This window comes from Poecile atricapillus, chromosome 3 (genome assembly GCF_030490865.1).
Source record: "Poecile atricapillus isolate bPoeAtr1 chromosome 3, bPoeAtr1.hap1, whole genome shotgun sequence".
In the NCBI taxonomy this organism is placed as follows: Eukaryota; Metazoa; Chordata; class Aves; order Passeriformes; family Paridae; genus Poecile; species Poecile atricapillus.
In genome coordinates, this window is record NC_081251.1 from 29,856,271 (window position 1) to 29,874,038 (window position 17,768).

The 17,768-nt window shown below is 36.9% G+C and overlaps 1 protein-coding gene across 4 annotated transcripts in view; it reads left to right on the top strand.

Annotated features, from left to right (window-relative positions):
- Positions 1 to 17,768, top strand: part of SMAP1 (small ArfGAP 1) — an 89,568-nt gene that overhangs the window by 61,058 nt on the left and 10,742 nt on the right. For 2 of the 4 annotated variants that reach the window (XM_058833855.1, XM_058833857.1), the window contains 2 exons: positions 6,032 to 6,110; positions 15,326 to 15,453. In XM_058833855.1, the coding sequence (XP_058689838.1) occupies positions 6,032 to 6,110; positions 15,326 to 15,453 (207 nt within the window). Of the gene's footprint in view, positions 1 to 6,025; positions 6,111 to 15,325; positions 15,454 to 17,768 lie in introns of all 4 variants that reach the window. The other 2 variants (XM_058833853.1, XM_058833856.1) reach the window with 1 other exon arrangement.

Below are 17,768 nucleotides of genomic sequence, written 5' to 3' on the forward strand. Positions count from 1 at the left end.
GGGCAATACATTTTGAAAGCTCAATAAAGGCCAATATTGATTTCTGTAAAATGGAGCTTTCTTTTTTAATTTGAGACCTAACAGAGCTTTTTTTCTTTTTTTCTGGCCTAACCTGATGTTCTTACCCATTTTTTTAAAAATTAAACCACAGATAACTCCTGTTGTTGCACAAAATTTGGAAAGAAAGAATAAAGGAGGGCGGCACAGTAATGCAACATTAAATGCAGGTTGCTGAGTTAAAAGATGCTCTTTCTTGATGGAATGGAAAACTTTCTCATTCTGTGTAAATTGGGAAGTTTTTGACAATGGTGTTCTTTTAATCTTTAAGGACGGAGTCAGAATTGCAGCAGAATAAACCTCAAAACTTTGGTACCAGTTTTCATAGCTTTTCCATCAAAACCTGGTAGACTGGAAATTACCTTAAAATCTTAGAGGTGATGGTGGATAAATGAACAAGATTGGTAAGTGGCTAAGCCTACCATTTTCTAGCGGTAGGAAAGTGAGCAAGATCAATTAAATCATAGACAGTATCTCTATGAATTACAAGAAGACTGACTGGTGCAGCTTCCACTAATGAAGGCATCATCTCAGTGTGAGATTAAAATAGGCTTGTGCACTTGGTTGCATTAAAATCAGATAAGTTAAAGGTGACCTGGTCTTCTCCACTGTTGCCTGCTTTTGGATTTTGTTTGTGATGGTTTCTTAGCATAGAACATTACAGTTGGCCAAGGTGCACTGTGGAGGTATATGGCAATTACCAGCATATAAATTTCAATCCAGTAATTTCAAGGCAGTTGATTTACAGTGACAGTTTGTGGGAAATTAAGTGAAGGACCAAATACTCATTTCTGCATTTCCATTTTAGTTAAATAGGAAAGAGATGCAGCTTCTTATGTGTAGACATAATTTCTCAGTTGTTCATTTTGGTAGAGGTAAAGTCATGAGGCGTTCATAAATATTTTTCAATATTTGCTTTATAGATACTGGAAGATGATCAGTCTTGTTGTTTAAGGACTACTTACAGATGTGATATTAGCACCATACTGCCAAATTATTGTTTTGTAGATGTATAGTAGACAGGATTAAGACATCACTTGATTTGGGCATAAAATTGGGAGTCATTCATCACTGGATACTAACAACTAAATGAGAGCAGGAGCTTGAAGAGGGAATTTTTTCTGTGATTGCACCTTTATCAGTTATCAACACCATCAAAAAACCTTATTGAAGTAAAGGAAGACACCCTGTGATGCTCTGCCCTTGTCTGCCAAGCCAGTCATGACCCTGTTAAAAGTTATTGGTTTGGTCAAGCATGGCTTCCTCTTGATGAAGCCATTAACATTCTTGTCCTTCATATGCCTGGAATTGGTTTACAGGTTAGTTGTTCCATTGCCTTCCTAGGTATTGAGGTGAGACTGAGCAACCAGTTGTTACCTGGTCTTGCTTCTTGCCCCTGAAGAAACAACTGGCACAAGAGCATGAGAGTAGTGGAAGGTTAAAAGGACAGCATCGGAAAATAAAACAATGAAAGATTATTGTATCCCAGTTGCCTGTCATCTACAGGATTGCAAAAATTTATAGTGCCCGTACTGGATCTGAGTAATGAGTGTGTCCCCGCTCCTGTACTGAAAATATGTGCTTTATAGGTGAACATATTTGTTAAGAGGTCGCAAGGTTAGTTCTTTATCTGCCTCCTTAATTTGGCCAAAGTATCTAATACCTGCTGAACGAGGGGTAATTGAAATTAGGTTTTGTGGCTCTTTTCGTAACAAGGACTCAAGTTTTTTTTTTTTTTAGGTAAAAAATTCCAAGTCATGCTAGAAAATAAGCTCATCATGTGGAGGATGTTAAAGAATCAACTTCCTGGAAGCTTGTTCTCGCTTCAGTTTCTTTAAGTGATATTTGCTAACAAACAGTTTTCAATAATCTCACAATAATTGAAGGCAGCAGATATCGCTTGCTTTCAGTAGGTGTCCAACATGAGAAGAATGCTGAAAGGTAATGTAGTGGCCATTAGTGACAGCTGTGAAAAATGGCCATGGAAGGCCTGCATAGGAAAGACATCTTGATGTTCTGCTGTTTGCAAGGACAGTATTTCAGAAGAATGTACTAGCAGCATAAAAATGATTTTGAATGAGAAGCTGTTAATACATGACCTGAAGTAAATATATCTAGAAATTGCTATAACCATGTACTTCGTTCACTAAACGTGTGTGTATTACCAAGACAATCTTGAATGTCATAAAAAAGTAGTAGCCCCAGTAACCTTGAAAGCTCCACTTGAAAATAAATGCACCAGATTGTGTACCTGTTCTTTCTACTTGCCCTTTTTCATATCAGATTCTTAATGCTATTTTTAGTTTATCTTAATGCTGCTTAGTCTCCTATTTTTAATGTGATCTTTTTCCAAAGGGCATAACAAGGAATAGGTTATCTAGTACTGGTGTCAATACTTAAAAATAATTGCTGTGGGAGTCAAGAAGACTAGTAATAGAAACTGAGATGAATCTTAGAGCAGCAAGACTCGAAGCATTTGTCATGCTACCTTGCATCTCTACAAAATGTGGTATTTTTTAGATAAAACAGAACGCTAAATTAAACAGTAAGTTTAAGAAATGTCACTGCCTTGTTATGCAGATTTTTTTCCCGTTACACACTTCTGTGCTCACTGAGTACTGTACTTAACATCTTGAAAGGCCATTTTCTGCATAAAGTTTAGTCATAAATGAGTCCTATTGGGGCAAAACTGATAAAAAGAAATTAAACATTTCTCTTTGTGATTTGTAATAAAATTTTCTAGTGACTTCAGCATGGCTTCCTTTTTGTTCTTGTCCAAAAGTTTCAATACCTTGTTTATGCCAGAATTACACGGACTGGAAGAGACCTTGGAGGTTCTCTCCTTGAGCCAGAAATGCAGCATGGTCTGTGCTACAGAACACTGAAGTAAGCCACTGCTTTTTGTTATACCTGCTTCAGGTGGACCACAGTTCAGAGCCCATGGGACTGAACAGAAAACAAGACTCAAGAAGCAGTATGGTAGTGAGGGTCATTAAGTAATTACTCTTAAGAATTGTGTGTGTGCAAGTTTCTTCTTATAACTCGTCCCACTGGTGCCAGCCTTACCTAATTCATTGCAGGTGACTTTAGCAAAGTTCCTGTCTACCTGTGAATCATGGCAGACCTTAAGCACCAAACAAATGTCTTCTGAATTTACACAAAAGCCCTCCTATGTGTTATGAAGCATCTTAAACAGAAATAAAGGCATACCAAATTACAGAATTGATTGACATCTCAGACAGGAGGATAGGAAATTCCAGGAATTGGTGCTTGTTTTGGTGAGAATCGGGGAAACAAAATAATTTTGCAGGTAAAATTAAAGAGGAAGATATTACTTCCAGATAGCTGCTGAATATTGCTTTGTGTGTCTGCTGTTATACAGATGAATTCTTGGTGTTAGTTGTTTTTCATTTTTCAGATTGAAGGTTAGAATGTTGGTGACAGCCATGTAGCTACAAAGATGTTGAATTGTGCTTTAAGGAGAAAATCTTCACTAAGGAAACAAAGGCGGTATTAATGGCTAGAAATACTTGATGTGCTACTGAGTTTGAAAATAATTTTTCAGCTTTTCTTAAAGTAATTAACTATGAAGTAACCTTAAAATCTAGTAGTTTACATACTGGCAAGGGGAGCAAAATGGGACAGAAACTTTTGATCAAGAAATAATAGTTACGATATTTGAAAGGGGCATCATATTTTTATAGAAATTCATATTTTTGTACCTTGTATCTTCATTGCCTTTCTTATTTAGAAAGTCATGAAACAAATATATGCATTTAATATTTATTGAAAATTTTTATTTGACAAAGCAGAGAACCTAAGTAGATCATTCCTCCCATATTTTTAAATTTTTAGTTTAGATAATGAGATTAATTTGCCGCAGTAATAAGTACCAAATAAAACAAAGTGCTATTTGATGAACTTTCTCGTTAGTTCTTATTAATGTATGCAGAAGTCTTGACTTCTGTGAAAAGTTTGCATTCAAAACTAACCTGTAAAGCTTTAAATTATTTCAAACTTTTGGTTTTAGGTAGTTATCAGAAATCTAATACAGTGTAATGACAACTTGCACATTTAATATAATTCTAACAGTTTTTCTTTTCAGTTGAAAGAAATCATTCTGTATTCAGAATTTTTAAGCTGTTTAAGCAAAAGGGGGAAAAAACCAGTTTCATTAAATAAAGGAGCATGTCAGAAATGCTTCTTTTTACAGCTTCTGTGACCCATAGTGTTTCTTACAGAGATGGAGAAAACTCAAATGTTCAGGGTTTTATGGCACATTCTGTTCTGAAGTACTCACTGTTTATTCTGATTAGTGTTTATAATAATAATTTTGTTGGTTTATGGTGTATTTACTAAGATATGGTGAGTTGTAGAAAAGTTAATTTTGAATTGTCACTTTTAAAATATGCTTGATACGTTGTCATGGTTTACTTTCAAAAACTATACTTATTTTGAGCGTTCGGAATCAGTGTGCTGTGCTCCAGATTGTAAACACAATGCTGAAAGTTATAATACAGTATAGAATCAGGGAATTCATGGGGTGTTTGTTCATCAGGCTATTTCCCAAACAGCTGGATCTTGAGATATGTAAAGTCAACCTAAGGATTTTTGGCAAGAGGGAGCAAGTATTTCTCTGAGAGATTAGCAAGGGTCAGATTGTGTGATGATACCTGTTCACAGTAGCTGCAGGAATGGAGTTTGGTTAATTGGAGCTCTTTGCTGAAGGTTTTCAGTGGTGATTTGCTCATGCAAGAGGAGTGTCTGTAGTGTAACAGGCTTCTGTTCACTTGGGCTGCCATTGAATACTCTTAAGTTTTCCTCACTGCTCTTTACCAACACCAAGCTCCCTCCTCTTTATCCCCCTTTTACAGGAGAGGAAGTAAAGGGTTATCTAAAATAGATCTTTATAAGATTGTGTTGAACTTTAAAGCTCTCCTAATGCTAAATAGTAAGATTCAATGACTTCACCAATCTCAGGAGTCTCAGTGACCCTGTGAAAGCCACATTATGTATTGATAAAGGTGTGAGTGAAGCAGGTTCTATTGGTGTCAGCCCAGTGCCCAGCCTGACCATGTCCTGCCACTGTTCCTGGGTAATCTCTTCTAGTTAAAGGCTGTACTCATTGATCAAACACTCCACTTTGGGTTTTTGTGATAAGTATGGAGCAAAGGTACATTAAATGTATGTGAAGAAATGCATTTGTCATGTCACTATTATTAACCAGTTGATCTTCATTTTAGAAACTGATGTTTTGATGGATTCAGGGGATCAGTCTGATACTGGTGTAAGAAGAACTATAAACAGTTTTATGAAGTAGTTTTCATAATCAAATTTCACATCAATACCATCATACATTTTGAAGTCTCTAGGCAAGAAGAGACTAGGAGTTCTCTTTTAAGAAGAAAAATGCTGTTCTTAGCATTCAGGTTTAAAAAGGAAAAGGTCATGAACTCAGGTTGTTGTGTGCATCGGTAGTCAGCATCTATAAATTCTGCATGTTCTGCAGATGTTCTTTGCAGAAAGTCAAATTGATGTCGTTAGATCTGAAAATTAGATGCATCTAATTTTTAAATTTAAGCTTTTAAAAACTTTAATTTTTTTCTCTTTAATGCTACAGAACTGTGTAGTTTGGTTGCTGAAATGAGTTGATAAATTATAAACAGCTTTTTGCCTACTGCATGATATTCAGTGGTTCAGTTTAAGACTTCAGTTTATTTTAAGCTGTCCTCAGATTTATTTTAATATTTACTACATACCACTGAAAGTACAAAAAAAATTTTTTAGTCATGTGCCATGTCCCTTTTGACTAGAACTGCCACATACTTCATAACAAATCAAATTCATTATGATAAACAAATATAGAAAATTACTTCTATTTCTGATACTGAAGCAGCATCTTTAATGAGAATTAAAGCACTGAATCTTTTCAAACATGCTACTTGTGTTTATATTTTTCCCTTACAAGCCACAGAAGAAAGAGGATCAGCAATCGGAAGCTAAAGCGAGTCCAAAAAAGTCATCAGAACCCACTATTGACCTTTTAGGACTTGGTAAGCAGTACATAATTACTTGGTTTTAAATCAAACACAGATATGTAATTTTATAACAGAGATACGTATACTTTTTTTTTTCTGTGATGACTGAAAGGTTAATTTGAAAACCATAGGATTGCATGCATGAATTTAAAACTATAAAGGAAAATGCCAGTGGGATGTGGGTGTATCAGTACTTACATTTTGCTAGGGAGAGTAATGAGATCCTGTGGGAAGGGGAAGTTATCAAAGCGATCTTCAAAGGCTTTGTGGATTGTAGTATTTCACTGTTTATGGTACAAGTGTATTTTTTAATGAAAATGCTGAGGTCGTCTGTATTATTTATCTGTAAAATATATCATACAATTCCTTTATTAGTTAACAGTGAACCATCAGACTGCAGCTGACTAATACCTTGTAAAACTTAATACAGTGGGCATTTCAGTGTTCTGTACTGACTGAAACCATCATTCATTTTGTCGAATCCACCTATTTGTTTTCTGACTGGTTAGTATGGGTTTGTCCTGTAAATTAGTTTCTAGTAAAATAATTTAATTGACACTGCCTATACTGTTGTGTATAGGCCATTCTCATAAAATATGTCTTTCATTTATCTGATGTTGCTCTAAATGTGTTTTTTCCATTTGATGGAATCTTAAAATGGAAATGGAAGAATAAAATGTTACAGTATTTTTATTTCCTCTTGAAATTCATTGTTAGGAAAATCTTCTACAAGTTGTGAGTGGATATTAAGAGTATTCACTTTCTATCAATGTAATGGTTACTCTTCATTTTCTACATAATTTCTGTGTTATATTAAAGGAGGCTAATAAGTCTTTTAAATGTACTTCTAAAAACTTCACTTTGTAGTAAAATATTCTGGTTTATTTTTAGTTTTTTGTTTCAAGGTATGAATAAGGTGACAAAACAGTAAATGTTTTCTCTGTTATAAAATTCACACTGTCATCCAAAATGCATGTTTTTTTCCTCTCTGATGTAGAGCTAACTGTAAAGTACCATTTTTGCCTGGGTTATATGTATGTTGTCCATATCTCATTCCAAGTAATTGCTACTGTGGGCATGCAAATCTTAATTAACACCCTAGAACGATTGTAGAATGAGCCTATTTAAAAAAAAAAAAAAGTAATTTAGACTTGATGGAAAGCTGATTCTCCTTTATTTTCCTTTAGCAGAACAACAACCTAATTAAAAACTAAAATTTAATCAATATGTGGTTTTGAGATTGCTAGGCTTCTGTATTCTTTTGGTCATGATTTGAAAAGTATCTTGGTAACACTGTTTTATGATACCATAATGAACTCAGATTGCATTGGCTAACTTGAGATGTAATGTGCAATGAAAATAGTATTATAATTGGTGTTCAACAGCTCTGCTTCTTCAGTGAGATATAAAAAGGGCAAAGTTTATAATATGTGTGTTAAAACACCATAATTTTAGAGGAGGGAATGCTTAAAGATCTTTTAAATAACAAATTGAAAAGTGGTGTAATAAGCCAGTAGCACTTGGAATCCACTGAGCTGCAAATGAGATGTGTTAATGAGAGCAGACCTGCATATTTCATTTCAAGAGTTGTCTTTTAATTAGCACCTGCAATAGAAGACTTCAGATAGTATTAAAGGAGAGGTCACGTCAACCCAATATATCATAGAACCATAGAATAGTCCAGGTTGGAAGGGACCTCAAATGACCTTCAGGTCCAAGGAGTCCATGGGAAGGGGAGCAGAGGCATTATCTAGCATCCTATCTGGGCACAGCATGCAAACCTCCAGTGATGGGAACTCTGCCACATCTGTGGAGTTGTTCTAGTAATTGATCTCATGGTAAAAAATTTCTTTCTTATGTTGACAAAGTTGTATCTGTTGCCCTCTGTCTTCCTTGTGTGGCTCCCTGTGTTGAGAAGAGAGAGGCTGTGTCCTCTTCATAGGTGCCCTTTAAGTACTGGCATGCTGGGATGAGGGTCTTCCTGAGCCTTCCCTTCTCCAGGGAGAAAAGATCGACCTACTTCACTCTTTCCTCATAGAGCAGGTCCTGCAGCCCTTTGGCCATCTTCTTGCCTCTCCTTTGGACCGTCTCCGGTCTGTTTCTGTCTTGAATGGCGGGGGCAAGAACTGGACGCAGACTCCAGGTGAAGCCTGGGAAGTGCTGAGTCGAGTGGGATGATCACATCTTTGCCTCAGGAAGTAACACCCTTGTGGATACATCCCAGAATTTCACTCGCTTTTTTTGCTGCAGTGATACACTGGTAATTAGAATGTATGATATGTCATATCAAATAATATTAAAATGGAAATGATTGCTTAGCTCGTTCTTCTTACTGAGCAGACATTTTTTAATGAGGATTCATTCTCTTAGGACTTAATTTCTGCAAGTGAAGAGTAGTACTAGCTTTTAGTAGGGCAGCTCAAAATCACTTGTGATAGCAGGTTAAGTAATTTTAATGGATCAGAATTCACGCTAGAATAATTTTGGCTTTCAGAATGGCCCAGCTTCTTCGCAAAGTATTTTCTTGAGTAACCCTCACTGCTAGCTTTGGATATGGTGTTAGTCTCTGGGTCATTGTTCTTTTTGTCTCAGTTGATTTTGCAGTAGTAACCCTGTCAGAAGGTAAACTTCCTTAGATAGGACTTATCCTATGAAAATTAGCTGGGCAATTTTTTAAAAGGAAACTCTTTCACTTTTCTTTTCAAATTGCAAAATAATCAAGGAAATATGCCTTAGCAAATTGTACCTTTAAATCTTGTAATAGGAGAAGAGGCACAGTATCCTCAGTGACCGTACTTTAACATTTGTGTTTGTTCTGAGCCCTTTTGAATAGATTTGTGTGGTTCTCTTAATTTCCTGATTAGGGTGTTGTTATTGAGAGGCTGTTTAGATACTCACTTTTTGATGATGCAATATCATTTGTTTGGTTTGGCTTTTTGATTCAGAATCAGTTTTAGTTCAGAACTCCACATACAGAAAGGTGGGGAAATGAACATGTACAAGCTAAATATTGTTACAGTCTCTGCAAGCAGTAGTATTAGTGTTCTTGCTGTGCAACCCCAAATTCCTTCCCTCTCTTCCCAAGCAGTGGGAAATAACAGCCTGTTTCTGTAGGCCAAGCTGCTTTTTTAGTCATCTCTACAAGTATTTGGATCTTACCCTTGCTGGAAGAATGCCCTGTTGAAAATGTGAAGACCTAAAATTGACACTAAAATCAATAATACAGGATTTTATAAAATGAATTTTTAATAGGATAATTGTAGGAAACAGTCTTCAGTTTGAAAGTCACAGTGTGTAAACCACAGCTCTTCAGCACTTAAGTGATTGGTGGTGCTGTATTTTCATCTCACTGGTGTTAATCTTGTGCTCTGTGCTCTTTTCTGTTTGGTTTTTTTTTTTTTTTCTTACAAGGTAGATGTCTCCACTTAAGCCAGGTTGATGTCAATGATTTCTTAATATTTTGTAAAAAACAGTGTGGTAGCTATGTACTAATGTCTATGGAATATTGGAATGTTACACAGGCAGTTTGTGACTGTTGTGTTTGCCAAGGTATGCCACTTAGAAATTACTTCAACATACAGAGGAAAAAAGGAGGAAAAATAGTATTTTTAAACTATATTACCTTACAGAATTCCCAGAAGGAAGAAAAGTGCATATTACATATTCTGTATCATTTGCCATGTTTAGATGCACCCTCCATAAAATAAACAATTGCATGTTCTGGATTAACCTCTGTAGTTACAGTGAATAGCTAGAAGAAAAGAGATTTATTATGTTGGTATTTACTGAATTTGATGTGTGGGACATTCATCTGGCATGGTTGGAGGTGAAATATTATATGGTAAAAGCTGCTTATCTGCTTTTGCATGGGAAATATTCTCTGAAAGAGTTCTCTGAGATTTTGAGAGGTTAATCGTGATATGAAATGTAGCTGAATGTTGCATTACTGAGAAACGTACTTCTGTCAGGACTGTTGGGTAAGTACCAAAGCATCATGTGGTTGGTCCTAAGTCAGAAAGTTGCATTTATGAAATAGTAAAGATACATTTGTATATACATGAATATCATATATGCAAATATAGATCACAAACTCATAGAATCATAGAATAGTTTGGGTTGGAAGGGACCTTTAAAGGTCATCTAGTCCAACGCTCCTGCCATCAGTAGGGACACCTTCAACTAGATCAAGTAACTCAGAGCCCCATCCAACCTGGCCTTGAATGTTTGCAGGGAAGGGGCAGCTACCCACCTCTCAGGGCAACCTTTCACAGCCCTCATTGTGAAAAATTTATTTCTTATATCTGGTCTGAATCTATCTTGTTTCAGTTTAGAACCATTACCCCTTGTTGTATCACTACAGACCCTAATAAAAAGTCTGACCTGATCTTTCCTGTAGGTCTTTAGGTACTGGAAGGCCACAATAAGGAGCCTTCTCTTCCCCAGGCTGAACAGCCCCAACTATCTCAGACTTTCCTTAAAGGAGAAATCCCTCTGATCACCTTCATGGCCTTTCCCTGGACCTGCTGCAACAGGTCCGTGTCTTTCCTGTGCTGGGGACCCCTGAGCTGGATGCAGCGCTCCAGGTGGGGTCTCACCAGACTGGAGTAGAGAAGCAGAATCCTTTCCCTCAACCTGCTGGCCACGCTGCTTTGGATGCAGCCCAGAATACAGTTGAGTTTCTGGGCTGGAAGCACACATTTCCTGCTCGTGTCCAGACTTTCATCTTCCAGGATCCATAGCTCCTGCTCTGCAGGGCTGTTCTCAATCCATTTTTCCTCAAGCCTGTATTTATAGCATGGATTACCCTGACCCAGGACCTTGCACTTGGCCTGGTTGAACCTCATGAGGTTTGCATGGCCCCACTTCTTGAGCTTGTAAATATGTTAACATTTATAGTATTACTGCAGTTTTCAGATTATGCTTAGGTAAGCAATATATCTTCCCAAAATGAAAGCATTTACAACCACTTGAGGCATTACTAGCTTTCTGGCTTTCCACACTTTATTTTCAGAAGTATTATATAGAAATTGCCTTCCTGTGAATGCTTTTTCCCTTTTGCAAAGGTTTTAGCAGTAAATAAAATTTTACTAATGCATTAAATAATTCTGCAATAATTTTGACCAGACAGACCTTGTTTGAATCTTTGCCCAAGATTTTTTTGAAACTATTGACCTGTTTCTCTCAGTTCTGTCACTCTAGTAATTTGGTGTAAAAAATAATCATATGTATATTCTCTGTATTGAAAGTCTTGGTATGGCTGTCATAAATGACTGTATGTTTAAAAATACATGGCTGCTTAGTGACAAAGTTGTTGTAAATAGTTTGGTCCATAAAAAGTGAGTTTCAGAAATGCAGAGCTTAAGATCAGGTCTGATTTTTTGCTGTTTCCTCTTATTCTGTCCCTTTGAAGCCCTTCTGCTGGTCATTCTCACTATTGGTGCAAATAAGTATACAAAGGATTGATGATGTATGTGAAAGCTATGGTGTATATGCATAACAGAAGCAGTGCTTACTTGGAAATTGTCATGTCAGGGATTAATAAAATCTATACAGAACAAGAACCTAAAGGTAAACTTCACTGGAACCTTTCACTATATTATTAAATACATCTTGATAAATAGTTTTTGTTTCTGCTATCAAACTGAAACAAGGCTTCCTAATCTGAAATCAGAAGCATCATCTGCTGTTACATTGTGGCTGACAGCAATCAGATATTACCTGCAATGGTGTCATAAACTGTAAGAAGAGAAGATTTGGAACTGCACCTGGGAGCAAGGGTGAAGAACAGCATCTCTTGACTCCAGACCTTCCCTTCTCTGACTGAGCATGGAAGCTCTGCCTTGCATCTGCTCACATTGCAGTGGGTTTTGCTACATCTAACATTTAATTCCTGCCTATGGATGCATTCTCCAGAAAAGTGATGGAAGTTTCTCAAAACCTAGTTGCTTCAAAGTAATCCTGTGATGGTTGAAACTATAAATTTCTCAAAATACTCAGGCTCATGTAGCTTAATCTGATGTTTACCTTTTCCCTGGAAAGGCTACAGCTGTGTTTCCTTCTGTCATATACACACCACCTATTCTAATCGGGTTTTAATGATGGGTGGTCCAAGTTGAATGAAGAATGATATTCTTTGAATAAATTAAAACTGAGAAGTATCTATCTCATATTACAGAAATATTTTAAAACGAGAAAGGAAAGGAAGAAATACATCCTAATCCAAGATCTGGTGTGTTGGAGTTGAGACTGTCCATAATCTCTGTATAAGAACTGTGAATTGTTATGTTGAAAAACAAGACTGTACGTGCCTTCATGCAGATATATTTAAATGGAAACGCTAATATTGCTACAAGTAATAAACTGGAGTGAAAATACTGTTAGGCCTTTTCTATATTCTGAAACTTAGTTTTTTCAGTAGGGAAGGGGGAAGCTTTTTGGAGTCTCTTAGATAGATATAGGTATAAATATTCCAAATATTACATTTTGAGAAATCAGTAAAACAGGATCATCTATTAATACTATTCATAGAGGCTTAAAACAGTGTTGTAAACAGTAATTCAAAATGTCTGGTTTCTGCACCAGTGCAGACAGGGAGGTATTTATTCAGTAAGAGATGAAAGGCATGTGCATTAACAAATACTGCATTAACAAACATTCTTACAGAACAAATCTAGCAAAAATCTGGGTTTTCATAATACTAGTTTATCAGCAACATATTAAATACTTGAAAAATACTATATTTTTGCAAATGGGTTCTGTCATGAATGTTCTGAATATGTGAAATGCTTGTTTCAGTAAATGATTGCATTTAAATTTTCAGTCTTCTGTGTTAAACACCTTTACATTCAGGGAATCTAAACTACTTTGGAATTTTCAAAAAAATTTGACAGTTTTTTTTAATACATGTGCCTGACTGAGAAAGTTAGAACATTAAATTATTAATTCCTGACAGTCCTTTTGCCTGAAAATTATGCACAGTTAATTCCTAAATTTATCTGAAACAGCAAACCTTTGGGGAGATGTTTTTGAAACTGCCAGTCTGCAGAATGACCTCAAAAGAAGCTTATGCTTAAATGGTCATTACATTTATTTATACACATCTCAAAGCACTAATGTGCATCGAATGGTGCAGCTGATTATACATATGGCCATTTTGCTGTCCCCTGGCTTCCATTCATCAGAAATTAGGGAAAGAGGAGACCTTTGCATTAAGGTGTAAGTAGGTCTGTCATAATCATAACTGAGTTTGTAACTGCTTTTCAGAACCATTGCAGCTGCAGTCCCCCAGCAAAGTCAAATCACAGAAGAGTAATAAAACTGACTGAGGTGGCTACTTCACATTTCTCAAGCCCCTCACTTTTCATTCAGCACAGAAGATCTAGTAGTGTCAACTCATTCCCATGGCCACTTCACCTTCATAGAAGGCTGACAGAAAAGAAGGCATCTGTCATGACCCCAGCAGGCAAATAAGCCCTACACAGCCACTTGCTCCCTCCCCCCACAGGATGGGGAAGAGAATCAGGATGGTAAAAGTGAAAAATTTGTTGGTTGAAATAAAAATAGTTTAACAGGTAAAGCAAAAGCTGTGCATGTAAGCAAAGCAAAACTAGGAATTCATCCACCACTTCCCATGGACAGGCAGGTGTTCAGACATCCCCAGGAAATTGGGGCTTCATCATGTGTAACAGTGACTTGGGAAGACAAATGCAATCACTCCAAAGGTCTTCCTCCTTCTTCTCACTGCTTTGTATACTGAGCACAGCACCATGTAGGGTGTGGAACGTCCCTTTGGTAGTTGGGGTCACCTGTCCTGGCTGTGTCCCCTCACAACTGCTTGTGCACCCCCCAGCCCCTCCCTAGTGGGGAGCAGAAGAGGCTTTGACGCTGTGCAAGTGCTGCTTGGCAATAATGAAACATCCCTATGTTATCAACCCTGTTTCCAGCAAAATCCAAAACAGAGCCCCATACTGGCTACTGAGAGGAGCATTAACTCTATCCCAGCCAAAACCAGCACAGCATCTGTGGGTAATCCACTTCTAAGTGGATTGTTCCAGAGTGCAGTCTTACGATGTTAGTAGCAGTGTACTGTAATCTAGGGTTTTTGGAGTACTGACCCTCCTGTGATGTGTCAGCTGTGCCAGTCATGACCATATTTCTTTTGAAGAAAAGGTTTTGACTTAATTCAGCTAGTTTCTTCTACCAAAGTCTGACTTCAGCACTGAGATTGGTTAATTTTACACTTAACTTCTTCTATTGCCTATAAAAGTTTCTTAAACTTGTTTTCTTAAACTATTAGGACTATTCAGTCGTTATAAAGTCCAGCAGAATCTAGAGTCACCTTTCTATTTGTCAAGTTCTATGTAATGGCAACCCACTTGTGATATGCTTAGGCATAAATTTATTAGCCAATTCTTACCACTTTTTCTTGAACAGCTTAAAATTAAAAAATAAATGGTTGCTCTGTTCCTTAAAAACACTATTTTAATATTTTTGTCCCTGTATCTTTTAAAGTACTTTATTGCAAATTCTCTTTAAAGCATAGTTCTTTATTTGTCATGCATGCATCCAGTTTCACCTAGATCAGTAAACGTTGATGTGTTAAAGTGACTTACAGACACCAAGGCTCAGAGCAAGAGCCATAGGTTCAGTGTGCCTGGCAGGTGCATCCATATGGAGCTATAGAATAAATTCTGTGCAAAATACTTTTGAAAAAGGGAAATCATTTATTTTTTCCCTAATGCAAAGTTTATTTATGTACTCTTGAGTAAATTAGCATATCAAGAATAACTTCATGGATTCTAAAACTTCAAGTTTTAATTCAGGAGCACAGATGAGTGTATTTTTTCTGGTACATGGCTACCAAATTTGGACCTTCTCAGTAAGATGTCTATTTAAATTCTTACTAAAAGTGTTGGTGTGCAGAGACTCCTGAAAAATGAGTAATGTATACTGCTTAGTTGGTGTGGTTGTCCTTAGGGAACTATTAAGTGGGTTTTTTTGTCACTGGTTGTTTTTTGGTTGTTTTTTTTCTGGAGGACATTAATGTGCCATCTTCTTCAGGAAATAAGTCTTTACAAAATCTGAACAATATCACAGCCTGAAAAATATCTCAGAAATTGAGTACATCTTTGTTGGGGGCAGGCTAGGAGGGAATATACAGCTTTAATTATTTTCATGGTGTTAAGATATTAATAATGTTCACTTTTAAAGTGATTCTGTTACTTTTTTAGATGGTCCAGCTGAAACATCTGTTACAAATGGAGGCCCTGCTGCTGTCACAGCACTGAATGATGACCTGGATATCTTTGGCCCAATGATCTCTAATCCTTTACCAGCAGCTGCAGTACCTCCTGCTCAGGTAAAATTTAATAAGTGTATTTAGTTATATGTATGTATGTTATATGTGTAAATATGTGCATGCACATGTGTATTTTCCTTTAGGGAATTGTTGATTCACACAGAAGGAATGCATACTTCTCAACACATCTTAAACACGTCATGATAGGAGATGCTTAAAATGTAACATCGGTATTTTTCTCACCTTTTCAAGCTACTGCACTGCTTGGGTATAGAAGTAGATGGTGTGGTTTTTCCTTCTGGTTATGCAGCTAAATTGGATTTTGTCTTACCCTGGTGATAGTAGTAATGTTTTCATTTATATTCTCTTGTCTTGTTCTTTTTTTAATAGGTATTGCTGAATATAACATTATGTTCTCACATTATTGGGCATCCAGTCATCCTTTTTAAGACAGCTTACTGCTTTGTGGTGCTGATATTTAAGAAAGACTGCAGCAGATGCTTCTCTCTTAGACCTGCTAAAAATTCAGGGTCTGAGGTTTCATACTCAAAATCAAGAACGGATATAAAAAAAACTAATACTGCTACCTGAACTGTTCTGTCTTTTGTATCATCTTGGAACATGTATGTCTTGCTTTCCTTAAGGGAGAGTAGCATAATTCCTGCACCTGGCCTGCTCCTTATAGCCATGACAGTTTGGAAGCAAACCCATCACCACACCTGTTGTAGCCTGGAAAGGCAGCTTTGGGACACACAAAGAATCTGCTTGAAGCTGCAGCTCTCCTAGAGTAGCTGTCCGACTCAAAGAGCAAGGTGCTGGTGATGGACATGTGCAAGCTTCCTTAGCCCAGACTGGCTTTTGAAAGGGAGGATTTGGAGTAGTGGTGAGCTAGCTTCCCCATCTGGAGCATCTTGTTAAGGTCATTTAGAAGCTTATTTTTGTGTAGGGCTTTCTGTTCCACTCTGCTGAACAGGAAAGAATTGTGTGTATTCTTGAATTTATGATTTTGGGACATGTATCTGTACTTGTTTCACTTCATCTTTTAGTTTACATAGTGTGTACAATGGAAGGGATAATGATGGAAGGGAGTTCTGAGTGCCTCAAAGCATATATGTTTTAGTCAACAGATTTTGTTATCCTTTACTCTCCCTTTCCCTGCTTGCTGCTGAGGGCTGACTTTGTGCAACATGCTAGACAGGGTTTCAGAGACTGAAACCATACTTCTTTTTAAACATAATGCTATGGATAAAGCAATCTTCCCACCATGCATTAAGCTACCCGTAAAAAGTGATAGAAGTAACGTGTGTATTTGCATTTAGATTTGGATGTGTTAGCTAAAATGGCAAAGGAAATTGTTGGTGTAGATTTTCTTCTCTCTTGTGGAAGTCTCTGGTCAAAGTACCAGGATCAGCAGTATCTGAGTGCTTGTTGTCTGCTATTCTAATGCCTTAGGTCAAAATTGATCCCCGGAGAGCTAGATGTGAAAAGCAGTAACTCTTTACTAGCTTCCCTGAGTTTTTAATTTATTACATTTGGGTGTAAACTAAGTAAATTCAAATCTAGAATCATGAAGTTTTCACTTGACCTCAAAGTAAACAGGCCAGTGGTATTATTGTACATAATGGATAGCATTGAATTCTGGTTTTCCCCCTTTCCAGCCGTTCTGAAGCTGGAAATGATGACTTCTGTATGTAGCTACTGTGTGCCCAGGAGAAGAGAGCAGCCTGAGAACGAAGAGAAAAGCCTTCTTTTGTTTCTATTCCATGGACGTGTGATGTGACCTGCTGGTTAAAGAATGTAGGAAATCCAAAAGAAGGCTAAATACTTAAGGGTGGAAAAAAAGCAAAGTGAGGGGTGATACCCAAGGTGATGATGACTAGTGATGGGTTAAATAATGGAGTAGCTGCTAAAGCATACTGAATTATGTGTATATATAACATTTTAAATGCATTTCTATTATAAAGATTTGGTCACTGGACCTTTTGTGAGAGGAATATTTTGACATGTTGTTCATCTTTGTGCTAGTTTCTAGACTAAGTATGGTACTTACTAAATTGCTTAAAAAGTGATAGAAAGGACAATACTATATTCAATATGTGGTGAATATGACCATGTTTATATACTAGAAAGTATAAATATATTCACTTGCTGTAAACAAACCTGTCCAGACTGGTAGTGACATTTTTCTTTGTTCTGAGTGCTGTAATCAGGAGGAACAAACAGAATTCTCAGCAAGCAAGCACACGATCTTTATGGTGTATTGCAAGATTTAATTCTTGGTTATCTCCCATTTTTAATCAGTAATCTCAAAGAAAATGTAATGTAATCAGATAATCTCTACAGATAAGAGACAGGAACATGCGTAGATAGCAGAA